This window comes from Myripristis murdjan, unplaced genomic scaffold (assembly GCF_902150065.1).
Source record: "Myripristis murdjan unplaced genomic scaffold, fMyrMur1.1, whole genome shotgun sequence".
Lineage (NCBI taxonomy): Eukaryota > Metazoa > Chordata > Actinopteri > Holocentriformes > Holocentridae > Myripristis > Myripristis murdjan.
In genome coordinates, this window is record NW_021941802.1 from 25001 (window position 1) to 42744 (window position 17744).

A 17744-nucleotide genomic window follows, 5' to 3' on the forward strand; every position below is an offset into this window, starting at 1 on the left:
CTCCAGTTGAATCTCCAGACTGGGTTCTCTGGTCCCAGTTGAGTCTCCAGACTGGGTTCTCTGGTCCCAGCTGAGTCTCCAGACTGGGTTCTCTGGTCCCAGTTGAGTCTCCAGACTGGGTTCTCTGGTCCCAGTTGAGTCTCCAGACTGGGTTCTCTGGTCCCAGTTCAGTTGTTCTTTCTGTCAGTGTCAGTGGGAGTCAGTGGTTTTATTCTAATCTGGCTGCTGTTTGTCAGATTAGCTCCTCACGTTGTGAAGGCAGAGACTCCCAGTCACACACACACACACACACACACACACACACACTCTGACTGCACTGTAATTAGTTTTGTAAGAACACAACAGTTCATTTTCTTTTTTTCTAAAGTCTAGTTTCCATGTTTATTTCAGTTAAACTAAAATGTTTTTTCACACCTAGAGTGACGCTTCACAGGTCAGAGGTGAGGTTATGTGCATGCTTATGTGCAATAACCTATAGTGCAATAACTCCTGTCCATGTTTGCACTTGTACATATATTTTTTCTTTTTTTCTTTTTTTATTCTATATATATTTATATTTATATTTATATTCCTTTCTTTATTTTTCTTGACTAATTGCTCTTTTTACTTTACACTTTGAGTGGGAGTTGTTATTGTAACAAAAAGTAATTTCCCCCTGGGGATCAATAAAACATTCTGATTCTGATTCTGATTCTGATTCTCCCCTTCAGATGGGCTGTGCAGCCACTCTCCCCCCAACCACAAGCTGCTCTTCCATTAACTGCTGTTTGACAGCTGTTGGACAGCTGTTGGACAGCTGTTTGGCAGCTGTTTTTTCACTGGTTTTTGTCACTTGTTTTTTATCCATCTCATTTTCATATTATTGCTGTTAATAATGTTATTTATACTTATAAATCATATTCTGTTTGTTAACTGCATGTCTTCTATAATCCTTGAAAATGTGAACAGTTTTTAGGTGGAGGCCCAGGATAAGCCTCTCACTGCTCTGGATATCTCTAGTTGTCATTTTTAATATGGATATATTTTTTAATTGTGCAGAAAATGAATTGAAACGTATAATGAAGCAGAATAGAGCAGAACAGAGCAGATATCCTGTGTTCCCATCGGTACGGTCAGCTGGTGTCACTGACTGTGTTGTTTGCCTCTCAGCTGCTGAGGTTCTCAGCTGAAGGTCGTTCCCCGGCTGAGAACCGCCGCCTGATAACCAGCAGGCCGAGCTGGACAAACCCCGGCCTCTGATTGGAGGAGCCGGTCTGCGTTTGGGGGATAAAAAGGCGGCCCTGGTCCTGCTTCGACGTCAGATAGTCATCATGGCTTTCCTCTGGGTCGTCTCCTGCCTCGCCTTCGTCAGCGCCGCCTACGGTAAGAACACTCTTTTAAACTCAGAGGCCAGGCCACGCCTGCAGGGGGCGCTGCAGAGCCCGAGCAGAGTGTCAGCTCTGTAGATGATAATCCTGCTCCTCCTGCAGGGGGCGCTGCAGAGGCTGAGCAGAGTGTCGGCTCTGCAGATGATAATCCTGCTCCTCCTGCAGGGGGCGCTGCAGAGGCTGAGCATTGGTTCTCCTGTGGTTCTGCAGCCAGTCAGCAGCACAGAGCCTCAATGCCAGTGCTAATCTGCTCAAACTCACAGCATTTTACAGCCATGGATTATAATCTCAGTTTATAATCCTGTCTGCAGCAGAAATATGGACAGGAACAGTCCAGTTACTGATCAATATCTGGATCAAATGGACTGATCAGTTTAGAGCATTTAGCCCCACTTTTTGTGGATTTTTAAAACCTTTGTAGTTCTGTAGTGAGAACTGGACTCAGATCAGCTTTCAAGCTTTTCCTGGTTCTGGAGCCCAAGTTGACTTTCAGTCAGCTGATCCAGCATCAGCCACACGTCAGTGTAACAGTTACTGTGCTCTTTCAATGTCACATTTCTCTGTTTACTGATGACTTTTTTACATTTTTTTCTAATTTTCACTTTTTCCTCACTAAATTCACTTGATGCCTTGATGCTTCTGGGTAATGAGCTCACCACACAGGGCTTCTGGGTAATGAGCTCACCACACAGGGCTTCTGGGTAATGAGCTCACCACACAGGGCTTCTGGGTAATGAGCTCACCACACAGGGCTTCTGGGTCGGCAGGTCCACCAAGAGCTGGAGCTGTCGTGGCTCCAGAGCTGAAGTTCAGAAGTCCACGGTGTGAAGTGTTCACTTCCTGTTTCCTGTCTGTCCCCCCCCCCCTTTCCACCCTTCCCCCCTTCCCCCTCAGGCTGCGGTACTCCCGCCATCCCCCCCCAGGTGTCCGGCTATGCCCGCATCGTCAACGGTGAGGAGGCGGTGCCTCACTCCTGGCCCTGGCAGGTCTCCCTCCAGGTCAGCTGACACACGCCCCCCCCCTCCATCCACACACACACACACACACACACACACACACACACACCATTTAAGTCTGACACATGTGGTTGTCAGATCAGTCCTGAAGTTTCCTTGAGGTCGAGCTCAAACTGCAGAGACAGATTCATTTGGTCCTCAGCTGCTCACTGTGATTTCTTTGGTCTGAACTCAGCAATCCAACGGCTTCCACTTCTGCGGAGGTTCTCTGATCAACGAGAACTGGGTCGTTACTGCCGCCCACTGCAACGTCAGGTCAGTCCCGCCCACCTGTTGGTGTGATGTCATCATCACCATGGTTATTGTTCTCAGACTGTAGTTTAGTTTGTTGTGTCGCGTCCCGCCGCAGGACTTACCACCGTGTGATTCTGGGAGAGCATGACAAGGGCTCCGGCTCCAACAGCGAGGACATCCAGGTCCTGAAGCCCGCCAAGGTACCCTCTACACACACACACACACACACACACACACACACACACTCATCTATACCAGTATTGATAGTCCATTGATCCTCTCAGTTATCTATCAGAACATGCTGAAGTTCAGAGTTCTGTTTACTTTTCTGTGTTTCTGATGATTTATAAAATGAAAACTTTGTTGTTGTTTTTGTTTGCTGGTCAGTTTGTTCTTTAACTTGTGATGGACATTTTTCAGTATTATGTGGACAAAATGACAAACGGATGATCTCCTCCTCCGCCACCCGCAGGTGTTCACCCACCCCAGGTGGAACCCTCGCACCATCAACAATGACATCAGCCTCATCAAGCTGGCCACGCCCGCCCGCCTGGGCACCACCGTCTCCCCCGTCTGCCTGGCCGAGACCTCCGACGTCTTCGCCCCCGGCATGACCTGCGTGACCACCGGCTGGGGCCTGACCCGCTACAACGGTGAGCTGCCGCCGCCACCGCTGCTGCTGCTGCTGCTGCTGCTGCTGCTGCCATGTCGGCATGTCGGCATGTCGGCATGTCGGCATGTCGGCATGTCGGCATGTCGGCATGTCCGCTGGCTGTTGGAGGCCAGAGCTTGAGACTGAAGGATTAGATTGCTTTTTTTTTTTTTTACTGTTTCATGGCTGAAACATGTGAATGAACCATGAAAATTGAAGACTGAAGCCCTTAATGTTAATTGCAGACAAACGACTTGACAAAGTGAATCTCAGTTTTTATTTTAATTCAAGAGATTTCTCTGAAGATCTGAAGGTGCTTAAACAGCATCGTTTGACCAACATATTATGAAAAGCTAATTAACTCACTGCACCCCCCCCCCCCCCCCCCCCCCCCCCCCCCAGCTCCCATGACCCCCAACAAGCTGCAGCAGGCCGCCCTGCCCCTCCTGTCCAACGAGGAGTGCAAGAAGTTCTGGGGCAGCAACATCTCTGATGTCATGATCTGTGCCGGAGGAGACGGAGCCACTTCCTGCATGGTGAGACACACACACACACACACACACACACAAACACATGCCTTTGTAGGCTTCAAAGATGCTATCTGAATAGAGTATAATACTATTATTATTGAGTAATGTTAACCACGTCCCCCCCCAGGGCGACTCTGGCGGCCCCCTGGTCTGTGAGAAGAACAACGCCTGGACTCTGGTGGGCATCGTGTCCTGGGGAAGCAGCCGCTGCTCCATCTCCACGCCCGCCGTGTACGCCCGTGTCACCGAGCTGCGCGCCTGGGTGGACCAGACCCTCGCCGCCAACTAAACCCCCCCACGGCGTCCTGCTCAGCGGCGTCTGAGAGAAACTCTGTCTCAATAAAGAGATGTGAGCATGACTGAGGCTGTGGCTGTTTTCTTGTTCCCCTTCAGTAAAACTTTATAATAACCATCCAACAAACCGCAAGTTGGGATTTAACTACGTCACTAGATAGTTTTACTTAATAATGTTTGATGGAAATGCTATAATTCATGTTATTTTAGCAAGCACACCAAACACCATAGCAACCACCTAGCAACCACTTAGCAACCACAACAAACACCATAGCAACCACTTAGCAACCAACCCAAACATCATAGCAACCACCTACTAACCACTTAGTAACCACCCGACACTTCACAGCAACCGCCTAGCAGCCACTTAGCAACCAACCCAAACATCATGGCAACCACCTACTAACCACTTAGTAACCACCCGACACTTCACAGCAACCGCCTAGCAGCCACTTAGCAACCAACCCAAACATCATAGCAACCACCTACTAACCACTTAGTAACCACCCGACACTTCACAGCAACCGCCTAGCAGCCACTTAGCAACCAACCCAAACATCATGGCAACCACTATGAACACCAAAGCAACCATTTAGCAAACCACTACAAACCAAACACACCACCAGCTACAGTCACAAAGAGACGGGGATGGCAGGTCAGCCCACAGCCACACTGTCCTCACTTTAGAAAAGCATATTTCCTCAGAACCTTCAGCCTAATTATAGCATAATTAAGAAATACTAAACATTATTAATTACTATTTCATTGCTTGATAACATAGTCCAGTCATTTTATGAAAAAACCTAGGACAAATTGCAAGAGAAGAAAACTCAACTGATTTTGTATCCTCAGTTTGTCCTGAGTGAGGGGAAAAAAGTCCCAAGAAATCTCATTGGTGGAAAGTTTTGAAAATCACCTATTTATATCATATCACACATTATCTGATTTGATATGCACTAATAAGGAATATAAGGAATAAATGCCAGAAGAGACATTTAAACAGTGAATTAAAAGGTTACTATATATATAGTAACTTTTTAATTGACTGTTATATAGTAACCTTTTAATTCAAGGTTACTATATATATATAATAACCTTCTAATTCACTGTTTAAATGTCTCTTCTGGCATTTATTCCTTATATTCCTTATTAGCGCATATCACAACAGATAATGTGTGATATGCATGTGTAAACAGAATAATTCAAAGAACTTGTAATTGACTTTTTTTCTTTTCTTTGTGTGTGTAATCAACTTGTGAATTTTTATAGTGATATCTGAAAGTAAAATTTGGAACCCCTTTCCCCTGTGTGTTAAAAACAGTGTGTTGTGGTAATATGTGGTCATAAATAGGTGATTTTCAAAACTTTCCACCAATGGGATTTCCTGGGACTTTTCCCCCTCACTCAGGACAAACTGAGGATACAAAATCAGTTGAGTTTGCTTCTCTTGCAATTTGTCCTAGGTTGACCCCAATTTTGGCCTAAAATTACTGGACTAACAGCACAATAAATATTAACTACAGTGTATTTAACTTAAGACACAATTGAACAGAAAACAAACAAAATAAATGAGATAAAATAAGCTTAAAAGCTATAGTGCACCGCAGCAGAGCTTCTCAAACTGTCGTATGTTCTGGAAACCCGAGCAGATTCTCCTGAGGCCTGGACTCCCAGCTGAGCCCGTCCAAAATCACTGGTCAAAGCTGCTTCATCTGAGGTTTTTTAGCAGCTTTCTATTTTGCCTCCTGCTCTGTTGGGACAATTCTCCAAACAGCAGAGTGGAAAGTCACAGGTAGGAATAACGGCATTTAGGCCAGTGTCAGAAAAACATGGCTGTTGGTGTTTTGTTTGCTCTGTCCCAGCTGCAGATGTGTCAGCTCAACTCAACTCAGCTCAACTCACCTTTCTCACCAGTCTGCCATAAACCGAGGGTACAGGTGACCGAAATTACATTTGTTATGGTCCAAGGTGCGGACAAAATAACAATACAACAGCAAAGTAACAATATACAGCTTATAGTATATAAACAATATACAATGTATAGTGCAAAAATAAAAAGACAGTGTGGGACATAACAACAGACAACATTTGACTCGCAGCCCGATGAGGTAGCATGTAAGTAGTGACGTAAACAGTGTAAGTAATGAAGTAAACAGTGTAAGTAATGAAGTAAACAGTGTAAGTAATGAAGTAAACAGTGTAAGTAGTGAAGTAAACAGTGTAAGTAGTGAAGTAAACAGTGTAAGTAGTGAAGTAAACAGTGGGGGGGCAGGTGAGTTGGTGTTGACGGACCAGGTGAGTGCTGAGCTGAAGCTGATGAACAGTGTTTGGATGTAAGTGTCCTTGGTGTCCAGGTGTGATGGGGCAGAGGGCAGGGTGTGGGAGATGTCTTCACTGATAATCTGCTAATCTACCGTCTGGAATAACTAAATCTGGTCAGACGGGATCTCTGAGACGACGTCTCATCAGACACGGGCCCACAGCCTGATGTTCATCAGTCACCAAACAGGTGGAGAACCACTGCTGCAGACCAGGTTACCGTGCGCTCTGAGGCTGATGTGATGAGGTGGAGATGAAATAAAAGAGAATATTTTAGTAAAATCTTGCTTGTTTAGGTTGATAAGCCACTGCACTGACAGTGTTTTTTTCTCTCCTTGGTTTACACAGATAAAATACCAATCAAAGGCACATTTCTCAATGTAACATTGATTACTTACTTTAGTTTAAGTTTAGTTTAATCAGTTTTATCATTCTTTTAATTTACATTCGTAATTCGAGCCATGTGTACGTACATCTTTGTAAATCTGATGAAAAGAATGCATGTGCATATTTCTGGCTTTGTGCGTACACACAGTTTTAGGTGTCATCAGTGGAGCGGTTGGGGCGCTATGCAAATTGCAGGGGGTCCAGAGAGATGGGAAGGGTGGTATGGATGCATGTCATGACCAGCCTCTCAAAGCCGGCATGAAAGAAATCATCAGGGAAAGAAAAAGACGTACAAGACGTCTTATTATCCTTTGAGAGCGACTAAGAACTACACAGGTCATCGTTACAGGTTTACTTACATGTTGGCGTTGTGCTGAATATCTACAAAGTTTTTTTTTTAAAGTGTACAAATATTTTTTTTCTGTGTGAGATGGGAGCAGCCTTTTTTTTTTTTTTTTTTTCTGGTTGGAGTTTGAGAGTTCCCAGCTCTAATCTAAGGCAGGGTAAGAATCAACTTCCAGGGCACAGAGAAAAGGAGGAGACATTCTGGGGCAAACAACATTCACAGCATGAGGTCTGCATGAGATGTGGATGTGCAGCAGCTCAGTGTCAGTGTGTTTTTCCTGTCATCACTGATGCCTATGGAGAGTGTGAACAATCTCCATCGGCAGGGCTGAAACCAGAATCATACACCAACTGCTGCCTGCACCAGGCAATCCATCACTTTAAATGACTATAGTTCTTCTATAGTCATTTCTCTCAACATGACTTCATAATACCACAATCACTGCAGCTACAATCCTGTTAAAGTCCCATTTTGTGGGAACTGAGTGCAGAGAGGTTACTGATTGTGTGCAGACAGACTCCCACTCTGCCTCGCTGTGCCTCTTCGCTGCAGACAGAGGAAGGGAACAGCACTCAGTAATGGGAAAACAGAAAATAGGCCCATTAGATGCAATAGATGGCTGCATGAGGAAGTCATGTTGTCTCAATTAAAGTGATGCATTATGCCAGTCGAGGCGGCAGTGTGCCTCTCAACTGTTTCTAATGTATTCCTGAGAACAGCAGGGCTCACATCATATTTTGATGGAACATCATGCAGCATGTTTCATTGCCTCCTTACAGCATTTTAGACCAAGCGGCTCTGCCCGTCTGTTACTGCAGGGGCTTTCAAGTTCGCTTTCATTAAACTACAGACCCCAAATTGAAATGATTGTGTCCCACGCACCCTGATATGTAAAAAAATGAATTCCCCCGATGTCCTTCAAAGACACAGAGAAAAAGGTGATGATCAAATAAGCAAAAATTTCCAGAGCATTCGAGAAAAATTTTGTGGAGACAATCCCAAAAAAATGAGTCAGAAACTGACCACAGGACGTCCTGGTCGCTCACCAGATAAGACCACGTTTTATGGCCTGATTGCTGAGTCCTGGGTTCACACCCGACCTCAGGCCCTTTGCTGCAGGTCGTCCCTTTGCCTTTCCTGTCTCTCTCTACTGTAAGGTTGCATTGCCCCCTTGTGGCGGCTGCCATAGTTTAAATTCCACTCCCATTTACGGTTTACTCTGCAGGGTGATGGTTCTCCGTGTTCCTCTGTGCATGTGACTGAGTTTGTTCTGCTGCAGGGGAACAGACAGTCCAACAGAGTCCGTCTGACCAACGGATGCAGGAGCTCGCTCGGTCAGACGCTCTGCTCTGAGCCTGAATCCTAAAACTGGATTTCTCACTGACCGGCAGCTTCTCTGCAGTCTCCTCTGGTTTCACTTTGACTCTCAGCAGACGGACCGGCCTCACCTGCACACCAGAGCTCATCCTGAGCCTCCAAACTGCAGCGACTCTGCAGGACCTCCTCCTGAAAATGGGCACCACGTTAGGACGTTATGAAAAGGATTTCTTTGCTGTTTTCTGACATGTTGAGGACGTTGAGCTCCTGGTTCTGTTCCCTCTGTATTCACACACATGATAGTGTGAGTGTGGGACACACACACACACACACACACAAACACACACACACGTCATCAAATTTCATGCTTATTTCACAGGTTTTGTATGTTGAGTCTAAAGAGTTACTGCAGTGCAATTATGCGTACTGCACCTTTAATCTGTCCTGCAATAGATCATCTGATCTTTGTTCTTGTTATCTTTGCTTATCAATAATAAGCATGATTTCCTTATTGCTGCTCCATCTGCAGGTCAGAGTCAAGCTCAGGTGTTTCACCAGCAAACATTTTGCAGGATTAATGCACATATTGAGACACACTGCACATATTTATTTATTTATTTATTTATTTATTATTCATTTTTATACTTCTTTTTTCTTTTTCTATTTCTAATATTTAAATTCTTCTCTTGAGAGTTTGGCCAACCTGCAGCTGACCCAGTTTCAGGGATCAGTCAAGTTTTTCTGATTCTGTCAGGTTTTATTTTCAGATTTATTTTCTTCTGTACAGGAGGGAAGGTTCTGGATCCAGGTGCAGTTTATCTGGAGCCTGAATCCCAGCCTGAGTCTGTGTGGCTTCAAGGCGGCGGGTCGGAGAACAGCCCCGCCTGACCTGGAGCCTCACAGCAGCAGGAACACACACACAACCCCAGTCAAGACAGACAGAGGAGATCTGGGCCTGCTGCCACATGTCTGACAACATAAAAACTGAAAATGCATGTCTTCAGTACAAAAAAATAGTGGCAATATAGCAATAACAAAATAATATCAAACTATCAAACACATCATCAAAATGCCTTTGATTTTTTCCACAGAGTGAAAATGTTCATGTTAACAAAAAGGAGTGGGACATTTTAACACCTTCACATTTTCTTCACTGGATTAATGATTTAAGAAATTCTGAATTAAAATGGAGCGACATTTTAAATCTGTCCCTTTCTTGGTCCCTGAACCAACAAATCAGGAGTTCTTAAATTCCCCTTATTTGTGAATACTCCCTTAAATTCCACTTAACACATAAAAACCTGAACTCTCACCTTAAATGAAGATAACATTTTCTCTTCATTAAGATGTTTTAACAGACATTTGACATCACTCCCTGAAAGGCTGCAGGAACAGATTGAAGAAAGCTTCGACTGGCACTCAATTAAAGCAGATGACAAGATTTCCCTGAAATTGATTTTGTTAAAACACTTTGTCTTTGATTCAAATTAGGGGGTTCCGTCTTGACATTAAAAACATAAAAACTGCATTTTGGACATTTTGGTATTACAGCAGAATATTCAGAGTTCCTGCAGACAAGTACAGTTTTTGTGATTTTTTAAAAAATTGTTTCATTTTTCATTTTTTCATTCATTCTGCTGCTCATTTTCAGGACATTTGAATTTGGACATTTGTTAAGATTTAAAAAAAAAAAAAAAAAAAAAAAAACTATGGACAAATTAAGAGTTTTGTTGTTGTATCGTTAGGAGACTTTAATTTTGGGAAGCCTGGACCGGATGTAGTGTGTTTCATTCTGTGTGACTTCACAGGAGCGTGTGTGTGTGTGTGTGTGTGTGTGTGTGTGTGTGTGAGAGAGAGAGAGAGAGAGAGAGGTGCCGTCGGTGTTTTATGCTTTGCAGACTGTGTGTGTGTCGGTATGTTTTTTCCAGTTGCTGTGTTGTAGTCGCTGCAAGATCTTTTCTCTTTTGGACTTCAGAAGGAGAAGAAGAGGAGGAAAGAAGGAGCAGGAGGAGAAGTAGAGCGAGAAGGAGATATGCTGCTGCCGGGCAACGAGTCCTCCAGGTGGGCTGAGATCCTGGACTCCAACCGGTCGGACTCGGGCTCCGGGGCGGACGGGCAGGCGGGGCAGGCGGGCCCGGAGGCGGTGATCGTGCCGGTGGTGTTCGGGCTGATCTTCCTGCTCGGCGTGGCGGGCAACGCGCTGGTCCTGGTGGTGATCGGGCGGCTGAAGCCCGGCAGACGCTCCCGGAGCACCACCAACATCTTCATAGTGAACCTGAGCGTGGCGGACCTGTCCTTCCTGCTGCTGTGCGTGCCGCTGCACGCCACCATCTACTCGCTGCCCGAGTGGATCTTCGGCGCCTTCCTGTGCAAGTTCGGTCACTACTTCGTGACGGTGAGCATGTTGGTGAGCATCTTCACCCTGGCGGCCATGTCCGTGGACCGCTACATCGCCGTGGTGCGCTCCAACAAGTCCCCGTGCGTGCGGAGCCGCAGGAACGCGCTGGCCGGCGTGTGCGTCATCTGGACGCTGTCGTTCCTGCTGTCGGTGCCGGTGGCGCAGCACCAGGTGCTCACGAGCCACCCGTCCGCCCCCAACAGCACGTTCTGCTGGGAGAAGTGGAGCGGCGCGTCCCGACACACCTACAGGGTCACCGTGCTGCTGCTGGGCTACCTGCTGCCTCTGCTGCTCATCACCTGCTGCTACAGCCAGGTGAGCTCAGTCTGACAGCCAGGTGAGCTCAGTCTAACAGCCAGGTGAGCTCAGTCTAAGGTGAGCTCAGTCTAACAGCCAGGTGAGCTCAGTCTAACAGCCAGGTGAGCTCAGTCTAACAGCCAGGTGAGCTAATGTTCCACCTGCTGCATGTCACATCGCGCGTGAGCAAAGGGCGACGGGCTGCCATAAAACCTCTCGTGCGTAAAACCGCTGGAGGGGACGCACGAGCCGGCCGACTCCTGTCACACCTGGCAGGGCCGCTTGTTTCTGTGCACCGTCCCTGTTTTTGTTTGGTTATTGTTGTTTTAACTATTTTTACCCGCTTTCCTCACACATACTACTACAACTACTACCACTACTACTAATGATATATCAATTAGACATATCAGTATTGTTACCTTTGAGAAAAAATAAAGACGCTTCGTCCCCGTTAAAATAGATAGATAACTAAATAAATAAATAGCTAAATAAATAACTAAATGAATAAATAAATAGCTACTCAAGGCGGGATTTGTCATCAGTTAAAATGAAGGATGATTATTTTCATTGTCGATCACTTTTTCTGCTGATCATTAACTTCTAATATCAGCTGTCAGAAATAATTAATTATTAAGTTAAATCACTGAGGTCCGGTCTGCTGCCGTAAAAATCCCCCAAATTTATGAGAAGAAACTGAGAGAAGCAAGAAAATGTTTAGTGTTTTTATTGTGTGAACAACTAAAATGATTTATTGATCATCAGAATTAAAAACGATTATTTTTCTTTCCATCAGCTAATAGATTATCTGTCACTTTGTTTCAGCTTTGATTAATATACAGTCATGTCCTTTTCCATTGTTCCTCTGTGGTGGTGTTCAAAATGGGGTCCTTTCAGGTCTTCCAGGATTCCTCAGCAAAATGAGGAAGAGTTTCACTGCAGATGAAATCACTAGAAAATGTTACTTAATAATTAAAAGGTATGATTATTTTAAGATTGATTGCCCCCCTCCCCACCCCCACTCCCCTTCCTGAAAAAGTTTGGTGTGTTGGGCTTTTATGATGAAGGTAAGTGCGCCTGACTTCCAGTGTGGCTCTGTGGAAGTGCGCCCGGCTTGATGCAGTTGTGCGTAATGCTCTTTGGACCAGGAGCCTGATGTTTTTAACCCTTTGAGACCCGAACAGATTCATTTGATTTCTGTCCAAAACAAAAAGGCGACAGTAAAAAGTTACAAGAAAATAACCTCAAAATTAGTTAAAAGATCATATGTTTCTCTGTAACATAGTTTTGAATAAACCGAAAAACAGTTTCATTTTTAATCATTATTTTCTAATAATATATATCTCTCTCCCTCTCTCTCTTCACCCTCTCCCTAAATTTGAGACTTTCTAATCTAAGAGAGAGCTCTTAGATTAGAAAGTCTCAAATTTACAAAGAAAAAAGAGGAGAAAAAACAGTTTTCCTCCTCCTGTGTCCATGCCTCTGTCTGTGCTGCCCCCTGCTGGCCGTGTCTCAGGCCTGCAGCTGATCCCCTCAGCAGATTCTACTCTGACATGGGATTCAGGAACAAGGAGATCCTGCTGATCTGAGCCCAGAATCAGCAGATTGTTTTCTTCTGAATCGGCCCAAGTCACAGCAACGTCTCTTCAGAGTCCAGATGCTGAGGAGGAGGTTGGGGTTCTGGACTCAGACCAGCAGGATTTCCTTCAGACTGGATCCAACAGGAGGAGAACAAACTGGTTTCACTGTTTTTTTTCCCTCATAAATTTAGGACTTTAATCTCAGAATTTCTGAATTTTGCCTTGTAAATTTGTTACTGTATAATCACAGAATTTTCAAGTTTTTTTCTCATACATTTGCAAGTTTTTCTCTCTTAAATTTACCACTTAAATCTCAGAGAATATCAGAGTTTTTTTCTCATAAACTTACATCTTTAATTTGGGAAATTCAGAGTTTTTTTTTTTTTTGGAAGATGATGCCCCCTCCCTCAGCTCCATTTGTTTCTTACTACAGTGAGATCTTAATCTTTTATTCTTTAAGCAGGGCAGCACATGTCAACACAACATTTTGATGTGATAAGCAGCCATGGCGCTCACTGCTGACACCTTATCAATAACAGAACCGATACACTAATGAGGTGAAGAGAATCAGGTGTCAGAGGAGTCATGATAAGAAAATGTCATGGTACATGAAGAGCCTCTGAGATCAGAGCCAGAAGCTCGTGTCCCTGACGAGGCTGTGCTCCTCCCCCAGGTGCTGTTCCACCTGCAGAAGAAGATGAAGAACATGTCCAAGAAGTCTGAACGCTCTAAGAGAAAGGCGAGTGCCACTCTCCTGTTTTCTCCTCAAACTTGAAGATGTGTTGATGCTGTGGGCACACACATATATCTAACAATGAAGAACCTCTTGTGCTGTGTCTCTATTCACTGTCTCCCTCGCCCTACCATCTCTCTCTCTCTCTCTCTCTCTCCATGTTCACTTGTTTTTTTGTTTATCCTGTGGCGAGCATGTCTGAAAAAGTCCAGGATGCATGTTGGATGGGTGTGTGTGTATCCGTGTGTGTGTGTGTTTTGGTCGTTGAAAGCAGTTTCTGTCAAAGAGCCAGGTATGTCTGGTGAGCCTCCATGCTGTTTTATATTTGAATCACACAGACTTTTATTTTGACAATCCAATCAGCTGCTGAGTCAGCACATAGGGAGGCCCAGAACGAGAGAGCCAATCAGAACAGGGGAGGCAGCCTGGAGGAGATCTCCTCTCTCTCTCTGCTCCTTCAACATTTCTTCATGTTTCCCTGGTTCATCTGAGGGGTTTGGGGTTTTTTGCTGCTTGCTGTGGCTCCTCAGTTCAGGTGTGGGCAGTAATGGCCTGTTGCCTGCCTGTGACACACACACATTTGCACATTTACACACACACACACACATAGCACCTGACACACATTATTTGCAAACATTATTTATGCTATCATATGATTATTATCACTGAAGTCGCCGAGGTGGTTGGGAAACTGTAGTGCAAGGAGCCAGGAGTGGACGAGATCCGCCCTGAAGTACTGAAGGCCCTGGTTGTTGTCAGACTGTCATGGCTGACACATCTCCTCAGTGTTGCGTGGAGGTCGGGGTCAGTGCCCAGGGAGTGGCAGACGGGGGGTGGTCCCCATTTTTACAAAGAGGGAGCAGGGAGTGTTATCCACTTATTGGGTTATCACACTGCTTAGCCTCTCTGGGAGGGGGTCACCGCCCTGAGTGGTCCTACTACCACAGGCACCACGCTAGCCTTCACCTTCCACATCTATTCTAGCTGCTCTTTCAGCCCTTGGTACTTCTCAACCTTTTTGTGTTCCTTCTTTCTGACGTTGGCGTCGGCTGGTATCGCCACATCGATCACTACCACCTCTGACCACTTCTGAATTGGTATCTGTAGCCACTCTTTGTGATGATCTGACTGAGGGGGTTCAGGCCAATGCAGAACAGCAGTATTGACTCCTTGCTGCACCTGATGTTGACTTGGGCAATTGGCTTTAAGTTGGCCTCTAGGGTTGTCTTCCATATTCCCATCAACTTCTGAATGAAGACCCTTAGGTTCCTGTTGATCTTATACAGTTCCAGACATTCCAGTATCCATGTGTGTGGCATCAAGTCGTAGGCTTTCTTGTAGTCAATCCAGGCAGTGCACAGGTTGGTCCGTCTGTTCTTACAGTCTTGGGCGACTGCTCTGTTGACCAGTAGCTGGTGCTTGGCTCCTCTGGTGTTATTGCCAATTCCTTTCTGAGCCCCGCTCACGTATTGAGCCACATGCCTACTCATCTTAGCCGCAATGATGCCTGATAGGAGTTTCCATGTTGTGCAGAGCGCAGGTTATCAGCCGGTAGTTGGATTGGATGGGTCCTTTCTGGGGGTCCTTCAGGATTAGGACTGTCCTGCCCTGGGTTAACCACTCTGGGTGGGTCCCATCCCTCAGCAGCTGGTTCATTTGTCCTGCTAGGTGTTCATGGAGTGCAGTTAGCTTCTTCAGCCAGTATGTGTGGATCATATCAGGCCCCGGTGCTGTCTAGCTCTTCATCTTTGACACTCTTTCTTTGATGTCTGCCATTGAAATGGTTACTGGTTCTTGTTCTGGGGGGTTGCTGTGGTCAGTTCTGAGGTCCACTAGCCACTGGGCATTGGTGTTGTGTGATGCCTCTCTTTCCCATATGTTCTTCCAGTATTTTTCCATCTCAGCTCAGTGGAGAACATGTATATAGATCTCTATCTCTATCTATATATCTATATCTATATATCACAGGGTGCATGCTGATGAGCAAGTAGCAGGACAAAGACTGACTTACTTTGGGGCTGTACATTAATCAACGCTGGGGCAAATATGTCACTGTCCGGGAGAAACTCTGTACAGCTGACTTAGAATTGCTCTGCATTTCACTACGCCCTCCATATCTGCCTAGGGAATTTCCCCAGATATTTGTGACTATATACACCCGAGGGCAAACAAGAAAGACGCCTGTGAGCTTATCCATCAAGTCACTCAGAGATTTCAATCAATTTCCCCGGACGCACCTAACATCATCCTCGGTGACATCAACCACTGAAAAACACACTGAGAGACTTCCAGCAGTACATCACATGCTCCACCAGACATAACAAAATTTTAGATCTGTGTTACTGCAATATTAAAGGTGCATATAAATCCATCCACCTCCTGCCCCTGGGCTCTTCCGACCATAACTGTATCCATCTCATCCCCATATACTGCACTGTACTGAAGCGAGGCAAAGTGCAAAACCAAAAAGTGAAAGTCTGGGATAATGATGCCTGCCTCACTCTGCAAGTTTGCCTTGAAACTAAAGACTGGGAAATGTTTAAGGAGTCTTCTGCTGACATAGATGAGCTGACTGATGTGGTTAGCAGTTGGGTCTCATGCTGTGAAAACAGTGTTATACCTGAAAAAACTGTGAAAGCCTATCCCAATAATAAGTCTTGGGTTTCTAAGGCACTTAAAGACCTCCTGCACAAGAAGAAATAAGTCTTAAAGGAAGGGAACAGATTGTATTTGTGTAACCTGCAGAAGGAAATTAAATGTGAAATTAGGTCCTGCAAAAGAAAATATAAGGAGAAGATTAAAAATGAACAATCTAGTCTCCGTCTGGGACAGTATGAAAATGATTACTGGGACCAAAGAAAGTGGCAGGAAGAAAATTCAGCTCAACCATTTAAAATAAGATGCAGAGGTGGCTCAGTGTCTTAATGATTTTTATGTTAGATTTGATGCTCATGACTTTCGTAAAGAACACTCTGAAATTAAAAATTGTCTTTTGTCAGCTCCTCCTCAGAATCCCTCTTTTAATGAGGGAGATGTAATTAAGTGTTTTAAAAGGTGTAAACTGAGGAAAAGGCCTGGCCCTGATCATATTAGTGGTCGCCTGTTAAAAACCTGTGCGGTCTAGCTTGGCCCCATTTTTGATTACATTTTTAATTTGTCCTTTTCCCAACAGAGGATGCCATCCTTGTGGCAGTGGTCTATAGTGGTACCTGTTGCCAAAACAAACAGCTCCACTACACTGAATGATTTCCGGCCGGTGGCTTTAACCTCAATGGTTATGAAACACTTTGAAAAGTTGATCAAATCAGACTTACTAACAAAAACCGAGCACCTGCTAGACCCTGAGGCATACAAGATGCTACTGCTACCTTACTTAACCTTATTTGTTAGCACTTAGAAGGTAGTAAGAATCATGTCAGGCTGCTTTTTGTTGACTTTTCGTCAGCCTTCAACACGATCCAGCCTCATGTACTAACTGACAAACTTTTGAATTGTTTTGGCTTGGATGCATGCCTTGTGGGTTGGATTCTTGACTTCCTTAAAAATAGATCTCAGCAAGTAAGAGTCAACGGCACACTGTCCAGCCCACTAACATCCTCCACCAGCTCACCTCAAGGCTGTGTTCTTTCTGCTCTTTTACACATTTTATACACAAACGACTGTTTTAGGCGCCATTCATCATCAAGTACGCAGACGATTCCATTATTGTCAGCCTGCTGGATGAAGATGATGTCAGCCATGGCCAGGCTCTCAACGACTTTATATCTTGGTGTGGAAAAGCCTTTCTTCAAATCAATGTCTCCAAAACAAAGGATATGTGCATTGATTTCAGACGACCCTCTCCAGTTCCTCAGTGTAGTGTTGTCCATAATCAGCCAGTTGAGTTGGTGACGAACTACAAATGTTTAGGCACCATAATTGACAGCAAGCTTAAATTTGATGTGAACTGCAAATTGTTGTGCAAAAAAGGTCAGCAATGCCTTTTTTGCCTGAGAAAACTTGCCAAATTCCAGATCGACAGGACTTTGATGAAAATGTTTTACACTGCCTTTATTGTGTCTGTCATTTCCTTCTCCATCATCTGTTGGTATGGAAACCTCTGTAACAAAGACAAGAACTCCCTCAGGAGGATTGTGAGAGTTGCTACCAAAGTTGCTGGGGTGAATTTTAATGGCCTGGATAACATTTTTAAAACACAGGTGCTTAAGAAGGCCAAGTCCATTTGTATGGATGACACCCATCCCCTCCGCTCTGAATATAAGTTGCTTTCTTCAGGA

The 17744-nt window shown here is 44.9% G+C and overlaps 2 protein-coding genes across 2 annotated transcripts in view; both read left to right on the plus strand.

Annotated features, from left to right (window-relative positions):
• Positions 1–1148: 1148 nt before the first annotated feature.
• Positions 1149–4088, plus strand: LOC115356768 (chymotrypsin B-like). Its single transcript, XM_030047996.1, has 7 exons — positions 1149–1362; positions 2262–2365; positions 2559–2638; positions 2733–2817; positions 3090–3270; positions 3672–3805; positions 3927–4088. Exons 1-7 carry the CDS (start codon positions 1311–1313, stop codon positions 4086–4088), a joined length of 798 nt encoding a protein of 265 aa, XP_029903856.1. The 5' UTR covers positions 1149–1310.
• Positions 4089–10494: 6406 nt separating this feature from the next.
• Positions 10495–17744, plus strand: part of galr1b (galanin receptor 1b) — a 28329-nt gene continuing 21079 nt past the window's right edge. Inside the window, exons 1-2 of the mRNA XM_030047998.1 lie at positions 10495–11175; positions 13408–13473. Of these exons, the coding sequence (XP_029903858.1) occupies positions 10495–11175; positions 13408–13473 (747 nt within the window). The remainder of the gene's footprint in view (positions 11176–13407; positions 13474–17744) is intronic.